Genomic DNA, 22,359 nt, shown 5'->3' with positions numbered 1-22,359 from the left:
AAGGGCCAGGACTGCATCGGTCAGCTCTGCAAGGGGCGTCGTGAAGGAGTTGGATTCTCCCATTCCCTGTTAATTGCCTGCAGAATCAAGTTATGTCACCTGAGCCTCAGTGTTTCCAACTGCACAATGGGCAGCAGAGCTTCACACCGGCGCAGAGGCGGTGTTCCGTAAACCTCGGGGCACCCGCCTGTTCTTGCAGAAGAGCACCACTGTACGGCGCCACCTCGACCTCTCTGCACTGAGCCCCGGGCTCCCCGAAAGGGCGTCCACCTTGTCCTAAGTAACCGAGCTCGTGCGGTTCGGCCCCTGTGACAGCCTGGCGCGCCCGCGCGAAGGGCCCTGTGCCGGGGCCCTGGCACCCACCGGGACTCGCGGACTGGGATTCTAGGTGGGCGTCATCATCTCGTTTGGCAAAAGGGAAAAAACTGCGCCTAGGAGAGGGACTCCCGTGGCCGCCGCGGCCCTCCCTGCAAAAGCCGCCGCGGTCCCCGCGCCGCCCTTTCCCCGCCCCCGCGGCTCCCGCCCCCGGGACTTCCCGGGCCGCCGGCTGCGGCAGGGCGCCCCCGCCCCCTGGCCCGTGTCCCGACGGGGGGCGCCGCGCGGAAGGCCGGGCGGGGCGCCCGCGGACTCCAGGCCCGCCCGGGGCGGGGCCTGCGGGGCCTCCTCCGCGGTCAGCTGGGGGCTGGGGGGCAGCGGGCGGCAGGCGAATAAAAAGGCCCCAGGGCGCCCGGGGAGGGAGCCCGTTAGCTCTGCTCCGCCAAGGCGACCGCTCAGCCCCGGACCGTCCGCGCTCCAGTTGGTGAGCCCCCGCCTGGCCTGGCCCTGGCCTCTGGCCCTGCGTCTGCCTCTTGCTGTCCCGTCTGTCCTTCTGTCTCTGTGGGTCTGCAGGCCTCTGAGGGTTCCTGGACGCTGGGCCTAGGGGGGAGTTGGGGGTCCCATGGACCCTTAGCCCGGCCCTCCAGTCGCTCACCAACCTGCTTCCAACTGGACAAGTGGCCACGTTGGGGAGCTTGGCCCAAGGCCCGCCCTGGGTGGTGCGCCCAGGCCTCGGGGGTGCCTGCGTGTCTTGTTTGTGTAGACGCCGTGGGTAACCACTGCTCTGCCTTCTCCCAGGGAGGAGACAGGGAAGGGGTAAGGCGGGTTCAGATGTCACACTTAAGACTTGGGGGACAAAGAGCCAGGGATGATCTGGGCTGTCCAACTATCCAGACCAAATCTGATTATACTGGGGGGTCGGCGTGTGACAGAAACACGGAAGGGAAGGGGGCCAGAAGACTTCGAGCCCCACCTTTCTTGCCTGGACAGGTAGAGCTCAGAGACCATTTGTTGGCACTGCTTCAGGTCACAGAGTCAGTTACCCCGGGGAGGCCACAGGGCTGAGGAGGCTGCTGAGAAGAGCTTCCCAACTGCAGACAAGGGGGGCGCGATCCCCAAGTTGCTGCACCCTCAGGGTGGCACCCCCCCCCATGCTCTCTCTTGAATACTCTTGGGCATTTGCTGTCTTCCAGCCCGCCCTACCTGTGCCGGGTCAGGCCAGGTCCCAGCATCTCCTGGTACACCTGGAGCAGGTGCCTCTGTGCCTCAAGCTGGCAGGGTCTTGGATCTGTGTGGTATTCAGTGAAGAGCACCCTGCCCGGTGCCCTCACACCATGGCCCGGGTCATAAATCCACCAGTAACAGGGTGGAATTTCAGTCGGCTCCCTGCCTGCCTTTCCTCCTCCCCGTCTTCCAACATCCATTCTTGGGGGTTTTGAGAGCCTGGCATCTAGCAGGCTGCCTGGGTTTGAATCCTGGATGGGCAAGTTACTTGACTTCCCTGGACCTTCTCATCTGTAAAATGGAGATAAGTATTTAATGGGTATTTTTAAACGTATGATGATTATCCTCCCTTCCCTCCCTTCCTCCTCCTCCTCCACCTTCCTTTCCTCCCCTGTCCCCTTCTCCTTCACGTGGAAAAGGAACCACCACTTTAGAGGCTGCTTCCTTCTTTGAGGGAGGATGCACAGCTGTTTCAGTCTGGAAAGGAAGTATGGGAGGGGTCAGGGAGACAGCAGAGGTGACAATGGGAAGGCCCCTGCACAGCCTCAGGGAATGGAGAGGGGAGCATCTGGGCTCAGTGTGGGTGGAGGGAGAAGGGGCAAATCTAGAAAAGGCTGCAAAGAAGAGTACCAAGGGCTCGCAGCTGAGATCGGACATGACCTCCAATTTCTTTCTTGTACAGAAAGACGATGGGACCAATCGAGACCAGTGGTTTTATTGTAGCTGTTTCAGTAGCTGCTAATAATAAGTCATTGTTGGCTGGGTATGGTGGTTCATGCCTGTAATCCCAGCACTTTGGGAGGCCAAGGCGGGCAAATCACCTGAGGTCAGGAGTTCAAGACCATCCTGACCGACACGGTGAAATCCCATCTCTACTAAAAATTCAAAGAAATTACCTGGGCATGTTGGCGCATGCCTGTAATCCCAGCTACTTGAGAAGCTGAGGCAAGATAATCACTTGAATCCAAGAGGCAGAGGTTGCAGCAAGCTGAGATGGTGCCATTGCACTTCAGCCCAGGTGACAAGAGCAAAAATCCATCTCAAAATAGTAATAATAATAGTTCATTGTTTCTGAAGGCTTGCCCTTCTAAGGGTTTAATGTTTCTGCTGCTCTTCTAAGGGTTTAATGTTTCTTCATTTAATCTTTATAAAGATCCTATGAGGTAGTTGCTATTATTCTCCCCACATTACAGACAGACACTGAGGCAACAAGAAACTCAATCGCTTGCCCAAGATCACCTAGAAACGAACTGGTGGAGGCAGGATTTGAACCCAGGCAGTCTGACACCCAGCCTGTGCTCTCAAGCCCTGTGCTGCCACCTCCCATCCATGCATCCACAGATATGAATGAATGCCACCTAAACATTTGACACTATTTTGGGCACTGGGGACACAACACATCCCCACTCCCATGGAGCTTCATTCCCAGAACTCGTCTAGTGCACTTTTAGGAGCCCACTCCACCCAGCGCTGCTGGCCAAGGCCGTTAAGAGGGAGTGGGCCAGAGGCCATCCATGGAAGTGGGAGTGGCAGGGGCCTGTGAGACCCTCCCGGCTCAGGCAGATGAGCTGCATGATCCCCCGAGGAGCCATGGCCATGGAAGAGGCAGGGCTCAACAGAACCAGCTTTCTTAGCCTGCCCTCTCCATCCACTGTTCCAGGTCGGCCTCAGCTCCCATCGGCAGCAGAGCCTCAGGGTGGAGGAGCTTCAGCATTGGTGGCTCCAGAGGTCTCTGACAGCCCTAACCAGCTGACTCTCTCCTCTATGCCCTTCTCTACCTGCTGGTCCCAGGACCAAGGCTGATGAGTGAAGGGGAGAGGACCTGCCCCAGCCCCCTTCCCTCTCTAAGGACCCAAAACTCATCTGATGACAGTCAGGGCCTTCTCTCTCTTCACTGCCTGAAACCTTCCCCTGGCCCCTTACTTCCTGCAGGATGGAGGCAAACCCTCCGTGTGGTACACAAGGCCCTTCCTCAGTGGGCTCAGCCTGTTCCCCCATCTCTTTCCCTTCCAAGCCCCCACACTGCAGTCTTGGGGTGAGAGAAGGGCGCTTCCTGCTCTTGCGCAAAGTCAGCTCTTTCCCTCTTTGCTCATCCTCGTCTCTACCTTGAAGGCCCCTTTTCTCACCCCGGAGAACTCTTATTTGTCCAGTAAGGCTCAGGTTAAGTGTCCCTTCTTTGAAAGCCTTCCCTAATTCTTCTTCCCTGAGCTTTATGAGGGTAGGGAGGGTGTCTGGTGTCTTCATTTCTGTGGCCCAGCACCTGGCCTGATGACCGGCCTGAAGCAAGTATTCCAGAAATGTGTATTGAATCTGAAAGAATCACACACCTAGATGGACTAGAGGCTCTCATAGGCTATCTAAGCTGCAGGAGGGATCAGATGATAAATGGTTCCATCTCCTCACTTTAGAAATAAAGAGTCAGGACCTAGAGAGCTGAAGAGACTCGCCAAGACACGCAGCCAATGAGTAGTAGAGTCCTCGATGCCACTAATAACTCTTCCTGCTCCAGCCTTCCAGGTGCCTTCTAGGGTGAAGGCAGAATTTCACACATTTGATTAGGGCGCTAGAACATCAAAAGGTGGTGGCCCAAGTGCCCCTGGGGTAGATATTCTTGACCTGAAAGCACCTTGGGAGTATCCTGCATGACTCAAAGGGTGGACCACCTCGTCTCCCTGCATATAAGACCTTAGGTATATAAAAGCTGCTGTTGATTGTGTACTCACCACGCACTGGGACTTTACTAAGCACTTTCCATACAGTGTTTTATTTAACCCTCAACAACACTGTGAGATGGAGATTACTATCCTCATTTTACAGATGAGGAGACTGAGACTCAGTGAGGTTAAGCTTAAACTTCCTCAAGGTCACATGGCGAGTAAGTGGTGGGATTTGAACCAAATCGGCTAACCTGACCCAGACTCAATTGCCACTATGTGTTCATGCACACATTTGCGCGCACACACACGCATGCACACACACGCACACACACGGGCGCGCACACACAGGCGCACACACACACACGCACACGCACACGCACACATTTGACGGGGGAGCCTTCTATCGTTTGTCTTGCCAGCAGCTGCCAAAATTGCTGAAGAGGCCTGAGGTCTGGGTAGAGGTGGTGATCACCGTCATGTTCACTCATTCCTCAGGTATCTTGGCCTCAGCTGCCCTTGAAGTCACCATGGCGAGGTCCCCAGCAGCCACCCTCTCCCTGTTCCTGCTGCTGCTGCTGTTAGGCCAGCCCCCTCCCAGCAGGCCACAGTCACTGGGCACCACCAAGCTCCGGCTGGTGGGCCCAGAGAGCAGGCCAGAGGAGGGCCGCCTGGAGGTGCTGCACCAGGGCCAGTGGGGCACCGTGTGCGACGACAACTTTGCTATCCAGGAGGCCACAGTGGCTTGCCGCCAGCTGGGCTTCGATGCTGCCGTGACCTGGGCCCACAGTGCCAAGTATGGCCAAGGCAAGGGTGAGTGACTGGTGCCACCCAGCGGGATGGCAAGGAGATGGTAACAGTCTTCTCTCAGGCTGGGCTCACTGACGCCCACCCATCCTTTAATACCCTGCTCATGTGACCTCCTCCACAAGGCATTTCCTGAATGTCCCAGCTGCATATGGCCCCTGCTCCCATTCTCCCATTTTCTCTTGTAATGAGGCCACCACTGTCACCACCACGAAACTCTAAGTTCCTTAAACATAGCAATTGGCACACAGTTAGTGCTTAGAGAATGTTGAATGAAAAAATGGGCAAACAGGTGGGTCTGATGCCTACAGCTACCTGGTATTTTCCAAAAATAGATTCTGTAAGACCCAGTGCCCAAAGGAGGTCGCAGGCAGGGTTATAGATACTAATTCCCCAGGAGACCCAACCTTCCTCCTCCCTGCCACTTTCTCCCAGGGTTTGGAAGAGGTGACTTGATAAGTGTGGTGTCGCATGCAGGAGGCAGAGCCTGTGACCTGCCTCTCTGTGCCATCGTTGAGAATTACCCTCACTCCACAGGACCCATCTGGCTGGACAATGTGCGCTGTGTGGGCACGGAGAGCTCCTTGGACCAGTGCGAGTCTAATGGCTGGGGTGTCAATGACTGCAGTCACTCAGAAGACGTAGGGGTGATATGCCACCCCCGGCGCCATCGTGGCTACGTTTCTGAAACTGTCTCCAATGCCCTTGGGCCCCAGGTGAGGCTGTTCAGGCCCTGGTCTGAGCCAAGGGCAGGGTCAGAGGACAGAGAACCTCACAGAGGATAAGCCTGGAGAATAAGCAAGGGGAAAGGGGGTGACTTGCACTGAGCAGCCTCCCCGGGGCCTCGACCCCTGAGTGTGCCTGCAGCAGGTGCATAGAGAGAGGGCCCCAGCCTGAGGCAGGCCAGAGGACCAGAAGACCAGAGGACCAGAGCTGAACTCCCTGGGAAACACAGAAGCTGTTCCCATAAGGGAGACAGTAGTAGGGTAAGGGGCTCCCTCATCCGCGAGGCCTGGCAACAATTGCTGCCTCTTCCCAGCACAAACAACCCTGAGCTAAAAACAGCCCAAGCCAAACAACAGGAGCAGGCAGGGCAGGGCTCTGCGGCCAGGCAGCCTCCAGCCTCAGCACAGCCGGCTGTGGCCACTGAATGCAGCATGTTGTGATGGGGGCTCCATACTGGTCCGAGTCATCCCAGGGCTAGGGTTGGGGGTCTTGTGGGCCAAAGGATCCTGCCATGGCCACAAGCAGCTGGTCTGTGCCCATCTCAGCTCTCCCAGGGTGGCATGGAGAAGGCCCCTGCATGCCCAACAAAAGCCTCCCAAATTCCAAGGGCTCCTATCCTGATCCCAGAGAGGGCCAGATCTGCCTAGTTCTCTCCAGTTTGACAAAGTTGAGGAACCGAGGAAAAGGGCTTAGACAAGCTGAGGTTCTGCCTTGCACTTCCTATGCCTCCCCCTCTCTGGGCCTCAGTTTCCTGGCCTGCTCAATGACGGGGCTGGGTGGGATGGTCTCTAAGAGCTCCAAGCCTTGGTCTTCCTGCACAAAGATCTGAAGCGAACTAACTGGAGGAGCAGGGGTCCCAAGGTCCCCAAGGTGACTGTGCACCCTGCAGGGTCGGCGGCTGGAGGAGGTGCGGCTCAAGCCCATCCTTGCCAGCGCCAAGAAGCATAGCCCTGTGACCGAGGGAGCCGTGGAGGTGAACTATGAGGGCCACTGGCGGCAAGCGTGTGACCAGGGCTGGACCATGAACAACAGCAGAGTGGTGTGTGGGATGCTGGGCTTCCCCAGCGAGGTGCCTGTCGACAGCCACTACTACAGGTAGGAGGGCGGCTGGCATAGAGCCCACCGGAGGCAGGGTTGTGGGCAGGGGCTGAGCGTGTGTGCTTGTGCGTGCACTCGATGTAGGGTATGTACATGAGCCTGAGTGTGGACTCGTGTGAGGGGCAAGTGAGCGTGCACACAGGGGAGTGTGTGATGTGTGTGGCACGTGGAACCTTGCAGAGTTCAGCGGGGACTGACTGGCAGTGGTGTCTGTGGCAGGACATCCAGCAGGTGTTGGGACTGGGGGAGGGAAAACAGGCCCTACTGAGGAATGTGCCCAGATTTCCTGCTTCATGGGCGCCTCGGAATAATAAACAGGAAAGTGAATGAGGAGGACCTTCAGGATCCTGGGAAATACCTAGAAACAGTCAGAAAATAAACACTGCACTTTCGAATTATGCAAACAGAACTGACTAGGTACAGAAGGCCCCCCCTCGGTGAAAACAACTGAACATAAAACCAGGTGTCCCTGGTTAAAAAACTAGACTTTCCTGCAAATACTTTTAGCGACACCCACACAGTTTAGGCAAACTGTTCTGGCCTCAGCTCAGCCAGTGACTGGTGGTGGGGCTCTGGGGAGGGCCTCTGGGACTCCATCCTCCATTCCACTGTGAACATCCCAGCTCTTCCCCCCTGAATATCCTCAGCTCTGATCCAAGCCAGGCTGTGACTGGGTTGCATGTAAGTGAGGCATGGGGTGGGGGGGCCTGGAGAGAGAAGACGTAAAAATATTCTGTCGGAACCGTGGCTGAACTGTCACAGCTGATTGCATCAGCAACTAAACGACAGCCACAGTCACAGTTCTGCCAGATCCGTGTCGGGGAAGACTTGTGTGCTTCTCATCAAGGGAGAAATCTGCAGGACGTCTGAGTCATCTGCCTCGTCCACCCCATCAGTTTTGATCCTGCTTCCCTTAGGGGTTAGAAGGCCCTCGTTGCAGTGTCCTTGGGTCTGACTTAGAGGATCCCCGTCCTGAGGAAATGGGGGTGGTCAGACCGCGGCTGCATCCTTGGGGATCTTGGGATGTGGCCTGACTCCCCCTGCCTGGTAATTGCACACCTGGGTCTCGCTGACTCACCTGCCACCCATGAAGAGGGCAGGGCTGATGATAGCCTGGGTGTCTCTGGGTGGGCCACCCCCGCCAGCAAAGCCTTCGCCTCCCACCTGTCCCCAGGGCCTCTTCTCTTGGGCACTCCCTAAATGCTCCCCTTCCTCTGGACTTGGGAGAGGGCAAGCCTGAGCCGCCTGTCCCCACTGTAGGACTGGGTGAGGGACCTTGGTTACCTTCCTTGTAAAATTATTATTTGTGAGATGGCCACCCCATCAGGGCTGCGGTGAAGCTCAGCATTGAAATAAGATTTGTGAACAAGTTTACAAACTGGAAAGTCCTGTGCAAACTAAAGGACAACTATGAGGAACCAGGTGACAGGGGGTGGGACTTCCATGCCCCTTCCACCTCCTGTTTTCTCCCATAACAGGAAACTCTGGGATCTGAAGATGAGGGACCCAAAGTCTAGGTGAGGAGCAGCACCCTAGGGGGAGGAGGCAAAGGGGTGTGGCATGAAGGGCCTCCTTCCCCTCCCATCCCCTCCCCTTCCCTCGCCTCCACCTTGGCCTCCCTTAGTCCTGAAGCTCTTCCTTCAGCCCCTCCTCCACCCTCAGTCTCCCTGTCCTCTAGGCTGAAGAGCCTGACGAATAAGAACTCCTTCTGGATCCACCAGGTCACCTGCCTGGGGACAGAGCCCCACATAGCCAACTGCCAGGTGCAGGTGGCTCCAGCTCGGGGCAAGCTGCAGCCAGCCTGCCCAGGTGGCATGCACGCTGTGGTCAGCTGTGTGGCAGGGCCTCACTTCCGCCCACAAAAGGCAAAGCCACAGCGCAAAGGGTACCAGGCAGAGGTGAGCCCCAGGGGCCCTGCACCCCAGCCTGGAGGCACAGGTGGGACCCTGCGTGGAGGGGGCTGGGGGAAGGTCCAGGACATGAAGGAGAGAGGAATCAGACTGGGAGGAGGAGAGTGAATCACAGAACTGTAGAACCTTGGAATGTATTAAAAGGGATCATTTATAGCCCTACCATAAATGGAAACTGACATCACCGCCTTGAATAGAAGGCGACCATAAAAATAGTAATTAAATCCCAACTACATTCTACTGAGGGCCAGTACTGAACCTAAGCCTGGTCCTTTGATGAGCAAGTGCTCGTGAGGTGGTACAGTCAGCTCAGCGCCGCACTGAGATGGCCTCGCGAGGTGGCGCAGTCAGCTCAGCGCCGCACTGAGATGGCCTCGCGAGGTGGCGCAGTCAGCTCAGCGCCGCACTGAGATGGCCTCGCGAGGTGGCGCAGTCAGCTCAGCGCCGCACTGAGATGGCCTCGCGAGGTGGCGCAGTCAGCTCAGCGCCGCACTGAGATGGCCTCGCGAGGTGGCGCAGTCAGCTCAGCGCCGCACTGAGATGGCCTCCTTGATGAGGCTGTGGTGGTGAGTGGTCATTGAAGAAATGGAGGTGAAGAAAAACAACTTATTCAAAGTGACAGCTATGGGAAGTCAGAGGCAGGCCTGGAACTCCCCACCCTTGGCCCTGGTCAATGCCGTGGAGCTTGAAGGAGCCCCCTCTGGCAGCCCTCCCTGACGCAGATTTCCCTGGCAGGAGCTGAGGGTGCGCCTGCGCTCCGGGGCCCGGCTGGGCGAGGGCCGGGTGGAAGTGCTCGTGAACCGCCAGTGGGGCACAGTCTGTGACCACAGGTGGAACCTCATCTCTGCCAGCGTCGTGTGCCGTCAGCTTGGCTTTGGCTCTGCTCGTGAGGCCCTCTTCGGGGCCCGGCTGGGCCAAGGTGAGTGAGGCGGCCTGCGGAGGGGTGAGAAGGCCTGGATATGCCACTGGTCCATGTCTTGAAGGTGGAGGGGAAGCCACCAGTACAGGGGTGTGGAGAGGGAGCCTTGCACACACCACCTCTCTCCCTATCTAGGGCTAGGGCCCATCCACCTGAGCGAGGTGCGCTGCAGGGGATATGAGCGGACCCTGAGTGACTGCGTGGCCCTGGAAGGGGCCCAGAATGGCTGTCAACATGAGAATGATGCTGCTGTCAGGTGCAATGTCCCTAACATGGGCTTCCAGAACCAGGTGAGTGTGTCTGAGCATGGCCTCCGGCTGGGGGCTGGGAAGCCCTGGGCAGCTCCCAGGACACCACATGGAGCTAGCGGGAGAGGTCCGGGAGAAGCAATCAGCGCCTCTGCTTTGGGCACCGGTCTACCTTCCCTTAGGGCCAGCCTGGCTGCAGCCCCTCCAAACGTCAGAGGTCACAGGGACTCTGCAGGTGGTGTTCTCCCATACCCCTCGAGTCCCCTGTGATGCTGGGAAAGGTGCCTGGGAGAGACGGCTGCAGGGCTGCCAGCACAAGGGAGGCTGAGTGGAATGGTCGGGTGCAAGTGTCAGTGCTAACGTGGACTGTGAGCAAGTCGCTGGGGCCACTCACCGTAAAGCGGGGTTCACGCTCTCGGGGTCACTGTGAACGAGGCGAGGGACACGGAAGCCCTTTGCAATTGCCAGTTGTCGTTAACGGTGGAGGGCAAGCGCCAGAGCAGGAGAAGCCCCCAGTCCAGGCACTTTGAGTCAGATTTCTCCAGCAGGCAGTGACATGAGAGACTACCTGTGACACTGTCCTCACCTTCCAGAGAAAGACCAGTGCAGAAAGACCACCTTCAGAGAGGGGGCGGTCTGTCCAGGGCAACGCAGTGAGCTGTCCTGGGCGGCTCTCCCGGCTCGCAGCCCCAAGCTCTTCCCTGCAAGGCTGCCCCACTCCCCACACACCCCTCGCCATTGCAGGTGCGCTTGGCTGGTGGGCGCATGCCCGAGGAGGGGCTGTTGGAGGTGCAGGTGGAGGTGAACGGGGTCCCTCGCTGGGGGACCGTGTGCAGTGAAAACTGGGGGCTCACCGAAGCCATGGTGGCCTGCCGACAGCTTGGCCTGGGTTTTGCCATTCATGCCCACAAGGTAGGTCCCTGTCTTGTTTCTTCCCTATGACCTCTTACCCTCCTGGACTGGGACCCAAAACTTCCTGTGCTAAAGGGGCTGCCTCTTTACCCATTCGGCAATTCATTACTGAGTGAAACTATGAGCTGACACGATCCTGGGTGTTGGGAACAGCGTGTTAAACAAGAAGACACAGCCCTTGCCTCAGAGCATCCAGTCAAGTGAAGGAGGCAGTCATTAGTGAGGGTCAATGAGGGACATTGCTGTGTCCGCAGGAAAGATGAGCAGAAGCCAGTCAGACAAGGTGGAGGAGGAATAAACAGTGTATGCAAATGTCCTGTGGCCAGAGAAAGCTTGACTTCACTGAGGAAATCAGAGCCAGGGGTTGTAGTGTGGCTATCAAAAGAGAGTGCTGTCAAGCGTGAAGGCAGAGCAGGCAGGGGCAAAGTCACTCAAACCCTGCAGTCCACATTTTTGAAAGATTTCTTCCTTTGCTGTTTGGAAAACGGTTGGGTGGAGACTAACATGAATGGAGGGAAACATACTCCGGAGGCTGTTGTAGCAGCCCAGGTGAGAAGTGTGGACTGGACCAGGCAGCCCAGGGGAAGTAAGTGGACAGATGTAAATGATATCAAGAAAACAAAATCAAGAGAACGTGGGTGTGACGACAGAGAAACCTCCGTGACTGCACCCAGACTGGCTGCTGTGCAACACGGATGGGCTCACCACTGAACACAAGTGACAATCTGGGCTGCTTGAGGAGCGCTGGGGAAATGGGAGCACAGCACCCGGGCAGAGGGGCGGGGAACAGGACCCTCCTCTTCAGAGCAGAGGCTGCCATCTGGAAGAGGGAGGGGTGTAGGGCCAGTAGTGGCAGCCACAGCTAGTGGATTTTTACCTCCATATGTGGAAGGTATTTCTAGTATCAGAAGGGTCCAGATGTGCCATGGAATGCCCCAGGGAATATGCGTTCTCATCACTAAACATTTTCCGGCTTACACTGGACATAACCTGGTCGGGGTGGAATGACTGGGGCCACACCTCAGATGGGAGTCAGGAGGTGACTCGAAAGGCATGCTGACTGGGTGATGCTGTTTTCTTAGGAAACCTGGTACTGGACGGGGATGCAGAGAGCCCAAGAGGTGGTGATGAGCGGGGTGCGCTGCTCAGGCACAGAGCTGGCCCTGCAGCAGTGCCAGAGGCACGGGCCAGTGCACTGCTCCCACGGCGGTGGGCGCTTCTTGGCTGGAGTCTCCTGCATGGACAGTGAGTGATGGAGGGCTCACAGGGCTGGGGACGGGTAGGTCTGTGCTCCCCCTCAGGGAGGGCCCTGCATGCGGGTCCCAGCTCCATGGCCAGCAACCAGCATGGGGGAATGGAAGTCCCAGCTCTGCCATTTCCCAGCTGGGTGGCCAAATCACCCGTCACATCAGGATCCAGACCCTGCCCACCTCATGGAGTTACTGTGAGAAAGAACACTGAGAACGTGTGAAAGCACAGGACATAGAACAACATTTTTCAACTTCGGGGTTATGACCAACAGTTTCAAAAAAATGAAGCAGGACAGAAAACAGTAAGGGCCGATTCTTCCTGGAACTATGTGTGTACTGGGTTACAGCATAAAATGTGTTTCTTATGTGGTGTGTATTCAGAAAAGCAGTTTGAAGGCTGTTGCAGAGCACATACAAATGGGAACACACCCGGGGCCAAGGCCCAGCTGTGTGTTCTCCTCCTGAGCTGAGGGGTTTACCCAAAAGGCTTTGGGACAAGGCCACTTGTGGCAGTGCTCTGCCCCACAAACCCAGATTCTTAGGGCAGCAGCATCTCTGTTTCACATCTCCCAACCAGGTCGGTGCCAAGATGGACTATATCCAGTCCAAAGGCTACAGACAGCATCAACCCAAGTGGCCACTTGACCTTCTTCTTGGCCAAATTTCAACACCAAGACATCCTTAACCTTTGTCAGTGAGCTCTTGGCTTCCTCTCTGTCCAGGGCACCCTCCACATTGGGCCCATCCATCAGATCCCTCCCCTGCAGAGGTGGGGCATCAGAGTGGACCTCCCCAGCACCAAGGCCTCCCTGCTCCCCACTCAACTCCTCTTCCTGGGAACCTCGTACCCTTCCCTGCCCCACTGCCTACAGTGGCAGCTGTCTTCTTGAACACATTTGAGGCTTCCTGACCGCTAGGCACAGCCAGCCAACCTGCAGCCTCTGTCGCCACCTGTTTTTCCTCTCTTCTTTTCACATTTCTTTCTTTCCTTTACTCTCTCTTCTCATTCTCTGAAAGCTTGCCTTCTTAAGAAACTCTAGGTTTGTCAGGTTTGTCAGTGGGCACTTCCTGGCTCTCTCCAATATACACCACAGGACCCCACATGGTCAACTGCCAGGTGCAGGTGGCTAAGGCCGAGGCAAGCTGCGGCCAGCTGGCCCAGGTGGCATGCATGCTGTGGTCAGCAGTGTGACAGGGCCTTGCTTCCGCCCAGAACTACTTTAGTGATAGTGATTTTTAATGACAGTACAGGCAAAGTATCCAATTTAGATATCAGCAGAGCTTTCTGAAAGGATTGTATGAGCTAAGCTACATAAACGTACTTTACAGGCTTAAAAGCATTTTACATAAGAAATCCTAGCTTACTTCCACCACCTGTTTACTGTGGGCCAGATGATGGTCTAAGCATGTTACAGGTGTCATCACATTAATATCACCATTATCTTCAGCTTACACATGACGAAAATGACAGACAAAAAGGGTAAGCAGTTAGAGAGCCAGTGAATTACGGTCAGAAAGTAAGCCAAGAATGAACCCAGGTGGTCTGGCTCCAAAACCATGACACTGAAACTGCCTCCGAGGTTTAGGTGATACACTTCCTTTAATTGTTGTTAGAACTCAGATCTCCTGACTCTTAAGCTGCCCTTCTTTTGTGGGGTCCTCCCGGAGGGTTTAATCTGGGGGCAAGCCTGCCCTCCATGCTGGAGACTAAGCCTGGCTGCCTTGCTACCCTTTGAGTCACTGCCATGCCCTCTGCTGCCCCAGGTGCTCCAGACCTGGTGATGAACGCCCAGCTCGTGCAGGAGACAGCCTACTTGGAGGACCGCCCGCTCAGCCAGCTGTATTGTGCCCACGAAGAGAACTGCCTCTCTAAGTCTGCGGACCACATGGACTGGCCCTATGGATACCGGCGCCTATTGCGCTTCTCCACACAGATCTACAACCTGGGCCGGACTGACTTTCGTCCAAAGGCCGGACGTGAGAGTTGGGTTTGGCACCAGTGCCACAGGTTAGAGCCTGCCCATGCCTTGGCACTGGAGAGTTAAGAACAAAAAGCAGGGTCTAGGGAACAGTGTGGCCCTTCCCTGGCCACAGGCAAGCGTTCCTAGGAAGGGTGTGCCCTCTCCTTGCTGGCTTTGCCTGCAGGAGGCGTTCACTATGTCAATGGAGCTCGTGGGGTCTGTTTCCCACAGCAACGTCCCATAGAGGCGTGACCGCCAGCAGAGTTGTTCTGTTAGAATGGTATCTGACACTTTTCCGATGTTGGATCATACATAAGCCTTGTCTTCAGAAGCCAGGTAAAGTAGGGACTTCCAGAAACGTGGAGGCCCAAAATAGACATCCCATCCAGGGTGCTGGCTCTGCAGGAAAAGCTCGCTGGTCCCTTCAGCAGCAAGGCAAGGCCCTCAAAGAATAGCATCAACAGACTGGTACTAAAAAAGGAACAATGAGCATTCTTTCCTATCAGGAGCTTCCAGACCAGAGAGAAGGAGAGACAATGCCTGTGACAAAGGCAGAATTTTTTTCTTCGTCAGAACACAGCCATGGGTGGGGAAAGCTGAGAGGAATGTGCAATGACTTTGGGACTTGGTCTCGCCTGAGATAATAAGCACCTTTCCCTGTAGCATGAACAGAGCTGTCATTATAACCGGACTGGAAACAATGGTAGCAACTTGGTCCCAGGCTGACAGGGAGCCCAGGAAGCCCCTCTTCCCAGCAGCTCCGCTGCTAGGCTGCTCATAGGCCTGGTGCCCCCACCCCTGCTTCCCCCTCCAGTTCAGGCCTTGCTGTCAGGCACCAGCCTCCTGGAGGCGACCACAGCAGGGCTTCTGCTTCTCGCCTGGGTTGAGACACGAGGTGACCAGGGCAGCTGTGCTTGCTGCCTGGCAGGAATGCCAGCAAAGTAGGCTGTGGGTCACACTCATCTCGGGTTTGGGAGGGAGAAGGGTACTGCCCTACGATTACAACTTTCCTCTCAGGGTAATGATGGGGCCCTAGTGCCTGTCTTCCCTACCAGCCCCTCCAGAGAGGACCCTCTCCTGTTGCTGCTGCAATGACAGCTGTACCCCTTCTGCAGGCATTACCACAGCATTGAGGTCTTCACCCACTATGACCTCCTCACTCTCAATGGTTCCAAGGTGGCTGAGGGGCACAAGGCCAGCTTCTGCCTGGAGGACACAAGCTGCCCCACAGGTATGTGGTTTCCTGTCAGCACCTATCAGCATCTCCTCTTACTGTGTTCTTCAGCCCCTGTGGGATCAGGCTCCTCTCTGCCCTGTTCAGCGGCCCAAGGCACCTGGAGACCCTGGCTTGAAAAGTCAGCATTCGAGGCAATTTCTTACGCAGGAGATTTTTACTTCCTCTGACTCCCCCCACCTCCCCCACAGCGTTCCTCTTTAAAAACACTCAGCACTTCCTGTCTTGGAGAAGAGTTGCAGACCTGTCCTATCTCTGCTGAGCTCTCCAAGGGCAAGCATTGTCTAATTCCTGTCTGCATACCTGCAGCCCCTAACCGTTACGAACTGCATAGTAAACACTGGGTCTTCAGCGGGTTGGAGGGATGGGTATGTGGATACACAAACTAGCACAGGAGGGTTGGAATCTTCCAACTACAGTTCCTAGTTCAACAAGGATTTGCACTGGAGAAGTCAAACTAGTATCTTTGTCACAAATGTGGTTTGCTCTGGTGCTGGATTCATGGCAGGATTCTAGCTCTGATGCTCAGCCAAGTTATTTAACTGAACCTCAGGTCCTTAATCTGTGAACTGGGCATGACGACACTGAACTGGTAACGCAAATAAAGACTTAGAGGAGTGCTTGGTCCTGCCTCAAAAACTGCCCCCTTCCTTACAGGACTGCAGCGGCGCTACGCGTGTGCCAACTTTGGGGAACAGGGAGTGACTGTAGGCTGCTGGGACACCTACCGGCATGACATTGATTGCCAATGGGTGGATATCACAGACGTGGGCCCCGGGAACTATATCTTCCAGGTAAGGAGGCTGGGGGATTCCCCCACAGAGCCCAATTTCTTCCAGATGTTCCAAAACTTTCCCTGAGGGCAAACGAAGGGAGAGTGTTTCCCATACAGGGTTTCCGACAGGCCTGTCACTTGAAGGAACTGTGCTATTAGGGAAGTAACACTCAAGCAGGATCCAAAGAACCTGGGTTTGAGTCCTGAGTCAGAGAACACTGGATAAATCAGTTTCAGCTGGGACTTCTCAGTCCCTATCTGTAAAATGGGGACGCCAGTGCCTACCTCCTGGGTAATTGTAAGAATTAATGAAGCAAACAGAAACACGTGTAAGGGATTATCACAGCCATAGTCACTCAGAAACCAAACCACGCATTTTCAGTTGTTCCTCTTTCACTCCAGGTGACTGTGAACCCCCACTATGAGGTGGCAGAGTCAGACTTCTCCAACAATATGATGCAGTGCCGCTGCAAATATGATGGGCACCGGGTCTGGCTGCACAACTGCCACACAGGTAACTCCGAGCCACTGTGGCATCAGCCATGTGTAGGCTCAGGGAGCTGGGAGACTGTCAATGTACCCTCTGCTCCCACACCCCAGTGTGTGACTTTTATGTGTGTGGTGTGTAAAAGGCTAGGGATGGAACACAGATGCATTTCCTCTGACATCTTACAAGGCAGACTTCTAGAACTGGTCAGATCATTGGCTTCACCCCGTAACTACATCCTCTATATCCCTATTTGCACCTAAGGCTGTGGTGCTTGTAAACTCAGTTTCCAATCTGTCCTAGAATCTTTCCTGTCACCTCAAGCCATGCCAGGATTTTTCTCTTCCAGTTCATTGTTTTTCCTTTCTCTTTCATATAGAAGTCCCCACAGGCAAAACTAGAAGTCCCCTCGCTCTGTGCTGAGGTCTCTAGCTGTGATCACTGCTTGCAAGAAGGGCACCATGGAAAACCGGGCCACTTACAGGATTGCTAGTGTCAGTCAAAGGAAGGATCATAAACTAGTGGGATCATGAACTAGTAGGGGCAGAGAAGGGGGGCTGTTCTACTTGTCAGTAAAGCCTCCCTCAATCTTCAAGGCTAAAAAATGCCTGTATTTGCTGAGATGTACATTCACACCCGTAATTGCATTATGTGCAGTGGGATGGGGCAGAGTTGTTCATTCAGTCAACCAACATTTACTAAGGCTTACTGTTGTGTTGAACACTGTGCCCCCTAGACACCGGGAACCTAAGTGTGAGATCGGGTATGCGCACATGCAAATAGCTCCAGAACTACTACCATGTGGACTGAATGCCGAGCAAGCACGGACAGAAAGCAACCAGTTGGGGGCTAGCACAAGCTTCACAGAAGTGGTAGTTGAGCTGAGTTTTGAAGGCGAGGCCAAAGTCAAAGACGGGAGGAGAAAGAACAGAGGACTGGGCTTCAGAAGGCGTCACTGGGTCCCGAATCCAGTGCCACTTTCTACCTGGAGGACAGTGAGGGTATCAGGACCTGAGTTTTCTGTTTTGTAAAATGGGGCCGTATATATCAAACCTACTAAACCTCGTTGCAGGGAGGGTTATGATAGTTCTAAGAGAATGGACTTTATCCTGTGGGTTTCTGGGAACTATTGACGAATTTCAGTCAAAGCAGCAAAAGATCATTTAGGTTTTCAAAAAATAACTGTGGCAACAGATGGACAACAGTGAGAAGAGGAAGAACAGTCTAAGGTTTTGAATTCGTGTGGCTGAGTAGATTGTGCTGCCATTTAAATGAAACAGGGATACTGAGTCTGGAATCCAAGGCTATGCACATGGAGACAGCAGATCCTCCATAATGCTGGAACCAGGCTGCAAGGGTTCCCAGACAGTGACAGGGGCAAGAAACAATACAGTCCTGCTGGTCCTCTTGCCAGTCAGAGACCCAACAGGGTCCCTGCAGAAAACAGAAGGCACACTTGGTGAGAGTCTGAGGTTATTTAATGAAAGGACTATTTAAAAGGAAACAAGTGGTGTTGAGACATCAAGGATAAAGAAAGTAGAAAACCGTTACCTGCTTTGGGTTTGAAGCAGGGCAAGGGCCATTTTGCAGCCAGGTGCGAGCCAGAGACATGAAGGAGGGTGAACCTAGCTGGAGCAGAATCATAGACCATCACTGTTAGAACCACGGGGCCAGAGTAGGGGAAGGAATATCCGGCCTCTCTCCTTCCACCCTCTGACCTTCTGCTGTTGCTTTCCATTGACCCAACTCAACCAAAAACAGAGGACAAAGGAGCCAGAGTGATGTGATCGCCAGGGGTTAGCTTCCCAGGGCACAGAGAGAAAAAAAAAAAGGGCAGAGAATGGGGGAGAGGGCACAGGAGAATAACCAGCATAACCCTTTCCATTCAATAGTCTGTTCTTCCCGATGTCCCTGAAATCAGGCATCTGTCCCAGGCCTATTTCTATAGAATGACTGTGCCCATGACATGACTGACTTGAGATAAAGGATGAGCTGGGCAGAGTGGATCTATGTGAAGTTGTTAGGGAAGGGATGAGATTGTGGTAACACTGGCTATTTACCTGCTTTCCTTTGGCCTACAGGGAATTCATACCCAGCCAATGCGGACCTTTCCCTGGAGCAGGAACAGCGTCTCAGGAACAACCTCATCTGAAGCCATCACCGCGCACTCCTACCTGCTGCCGATACACCAGATACCTCAGCTTACTGGAGCCATGCCCTTCACAGAGTCCCAACTCAGAGGAAAAGGGCCAGTGCCAAGGGGCACAAAGAACCTGCTCAGGAAGCCTTGATGGCAAGATCACCAATCCAGATGGTACTGCTCCCTCAGGATGGCTCTGGACCTGTCCCCTAAGGGCCTGTGGCCTATGGAACATCGCCTCCAGGCTTTGCTCAGCTGAGCTCTTCTGTAAGGACACGCAGTCAACCCTGAACCTTACCACAGAGATCCTGGAGCTCTCAGTTCCTTAGGGACAGACTATGGCCCCATCTAAGTGGTGCTTTGCAGATGTCTTGGAGGAGTATAGAACAGAGGACCAAAATACATAGCTGGTGGTGTTAGCTCTCTACTGGGAGCTCAAAGCAACACAACTTGTATCAAAATCACAACTGGCAGAGAAGCTGGTGGATCCAATCCTTTCTTCATCTGTTGTTACTTAGAACTCACCTCTCACACTCTGCTAACAGTCTGTTTTAGTGTCCTTACCTTTATCCAACCACACACACGGGTGCTTCTGCTATCCTTAGAAGTGCAGACCTTGGGCATCCCCTTATTGCCTGATGGGCCAACACCACCAGTTACTGAGTGCTTGAGAAGGGGCAAGTTTCACGGAAATGGCCAGATAGGGCCTTCCTACAGAGCAGCAAGAGTAAGCCAAGCAGAAAGACTGCTGAGGTAACATGCACCCCAGCCTTTGCCAGGGCCTCTGCTAAGGAAAAATATGCAACATTTACCTGGCAGGCAGTCTGATCTCTCTCAGGATCACATGTATCTCAGGATTGGTCTAAGCTTCCAGTCTCAACCAAGTGTCTAAAGTGAACTTTGCATCCAATAAATTTTTGCCATGGAAAGAACATCAGTCAAACAAGCCACTCGTCCCTATAGAGGTATGAAGACAAATTTGGCAGAGCGAGGAGCCAGAAGACCATGGAGAAATCAGAAGGGGGAATAGTCAATTTAGTTAAGGACGGAACCTGGGAAAGGCCACCATGCCTGTCTGATGGGGCTGTGACTTGTTCTCGCTCAAGGAGAATAAAACCCCATGGTCTTCTTGACATGATTCTTGATCTTTTCTCCACTGAGACACACTTAGGTGATGATCCTTACAGGACTAACACCCTAATGCCAATAAATGTTGCTCATTACGGACTGCTACAAAGACCAGACCAGCTGTGATTATGTATATACCCCAGAACCACAGCCCCTTTCCCTCCCATGGAGCCAGGGCCTGGGATGCACAGGGCACACATGCTTCTCATGACTACCCATCTACATTTCTCCAATCAGACATGAGCCTGCTTCCCAGCCAGCCTCCCCAGGCTCAGAGCTGAAACACAGGTTAGATAGGTTAAGGATGAAGGATAGGGGCAGGAAAGGTAAAGTCTGAGGACTGTAACCTTTTATAATCAAAGCTGCAAAGCCAAAATAAATGGTAGCAGATGGAGCACATTTACAATAGCACTACCCCCACCACATCACAAGAGCTACCCCCTCCTTAGGGAATAAAAAGGGACATGTTCTGGGGAACCCTCTGTGAATACAAAGAAGTGCTTTCTTCCTTCTCCCCGACCTTCCCTCTTCTCAACTCCCTCATCTCCTTCATTAGGCAGAGGGAGCATTATATTTTGGCATGGCAGTTTAGGTAAACAAGGGAAGGACTGATTTCCTGTTGGATCCAGCAAACATCCCCCAAACAGTAACAACATTATGCTCACACATGCAGCTAATGGTCTGTGAAAGAATGTGCAGCTAGCAGGGGAGCATGTGGTGACTGATGACTAGATTCAGGCAGGGAGGTTCCCCACAGCTGCTTGCTGGATCCAGTTTCTAAGAGGGCCTAAAAAAGCAGGCCAGGCAGCCAGCCACTGGCTCTGGTCTCAGTCTTGCTGCCCACATCACACGTTTGATAGGTGCAGCCAGTTCTAATTCTTGGAAAAGGCCATACAAGGGTTGTGCTGTTACGACTCTGAGCTGAAAGGGAAGGACATGGGAAGACTGGTGGTTGGCATGACTTACAACTAGATGAGGAATGTTAACAGAATACTAACCACCAAATTCCAGGCAGAATAGAATAAAAAATGTCACAAGACTTTCACCTCAGCATACTTTAGCCTCAGAGAAACTAAGGTGCTAAAAATGTCAGCTTACTCTTCAGAAGCCTAATTTACCTTTATTCTACAAAGACTTTCACTCTATGAAGAGCATATCAGAACTCATGAGAAATGTACTTTTCTACTAAATTCCAGGTAATCCTGAGATTTAGATGTTCAACACATATGCACAGCAGAGTGCATTGGCTGTCTTCCTGAATACCTAACAAAGGGGCCAGCGGCAGCTACAGGGTGCTCTCCAGCTAACTCAGCTTGAGAAAACATGGCTTGGATGTGCCCAAGGATTTAATTCCCTTCTTAAAAACCTCAATATAGTCTGTGCTGGGCCATAGCAGGAGCCCTTACCTCCAGCTAGTGTGCATCAATCCTAATACTTGAGTAATGTAACTAAAAAGCACATTCTCTACTACTGGTAGAAGCAGCAACACTCCATAATTTAAGTGTAGGCTAAAATTAAAAAAAAAAAAAAAAAAAAATCCTTTCTCTGGGTCTGGTTATAAGGATAAACCTGAAAGTCAGAGGTGGCTGACTACTGGCTGAAAAAAAGGATAGGCTACTAGCATACAGCATTAGAATGAGAACCAAGTAAGTGACTGAAATCATCAAGACTATAAGAAAACTGGGTAATACACATGGGGCTATATGTTACTATTAACAATGCCTTTAAAAGCTAAAGTGTAGCCAGAAAGAAGCATCCTCATAGGCAAGTGACAGGAGTAGTCATCTCTTTTGTACTGCCCAAGGTCACTCTTGGCCTTGAAGAATCAAAATAGAGGAAAGGTATAACCTCAGAGGTTTACCGTTCAGGATGAAGTCAAGCTGCCATCCCCTGCATTTCCTTTCAAAGGGAGCCATACTGTTCAAACAGACCTATCTTAGGTAAGTCTGTTCCATGAAGACAGAGAGCACAAGTCTTGTTGTTATAGGTCAAAGAGAGGGGCATTTGGACAAAGTACTAGTGGACAGAGGGTCAAAAGAACAACTCTATAGGGACGAGTGGCTTGTTTGACTGATGTTCTTTCCATGGCAAAAATTTAATCCCTAAATTTGCCATAGAGTCACTGAACGTGAACAAAGGACAGTAGCAGAACTGACCAAGAATGAGGAAAACAATGCTGAGGAGCTGGGAGAGGGCTAAAATATCTGAATAGCAGCGGGGACAATCAGGTAAGGACCAATATCCAAGACCAGCATCATTTGAGAAACATGTGAATACAGCCCTACTCCACCATGTTCTAAGTAATGCCAATAATCCATCATTGTCATGGGCTCTAAATCATTAAACAATGAGGCTGTCGCCCTACTTGAAAGCACAATGAGACCCTATTTCTTGCCACATCAGCATCCTAAGCTCTCGTGCTACCATTTCTTCAGTGTAGACCTACTTTCCAAAAACACTGAGAATGCAGACAGGAGATGGATAAAGCCTGAGTTGTTGGCTTTGACTTGTCCACATCCTTTAGGAAATCTCTCACTGCCCAGAGGTGTTTATTTTATCTTGGCTGCCCGT

At 53.4% G+C, this 22,359-nt stretch overlaps 1 protein-coding gene across 1 annotated transcript; it reads left to right on the top strand.

Annotated features, from left to right (window-relative positions):
• The first annotated feature begins 703 nt into the window (after positions 1-703).
• On the top strand, positions 704-19,897 carry LOXL4 (lysyl oxidase like 4). The gene is made up of 15 exons (XM_003922320.3): positions 704-799; positions 4,692-5,006; positions 5,538-5,716; positions 6,616-6,821; positions 8,303-8,341; positions 8,503-8,722; positions 9,470-9,653; positions 9,789-9,943; positions 10,646-10,813; positions 11,896-12,058; positions 13,828-14,071; positions 15,140-15,255; positions 15,916-16,052; positions 16,436-16,547; positions 18,602-19,897. Exons 2-15 carry the CDS (start codon positions 4,724-4,726, stop codon positions 18,670-18,672), a joined length of 2,277 nt encoding a protein of 758 aa, XP_003922369.1. The 5' UTR covers positions 704-799; positions 4,692-4,723; the 3' UTR covers positions 18,673-19,897.
• The last annotated feature ends 2,462 nt before the right edge of the window (positions 19,898-22,359 follow it).

The sequence above is a fragment of the Saimiri boliviensis genome, chromosome 12 (assembly GCF_048565385.1).
Source record: "Saimiri boliviensis isolate mSaiBol1 chromosome 12, mSaiBol1.pri, whole genome shotgun sequence".
Classification (NCBI taxonomy): Eukaryota; Metazoa; Chordata; class Mammalia; order Primates; family Cebidae; genus Saimiri; species Saimiri boliviensis.
This window is presented reverse-complemented; position numbering and strand designations above follow the sequence as displayed.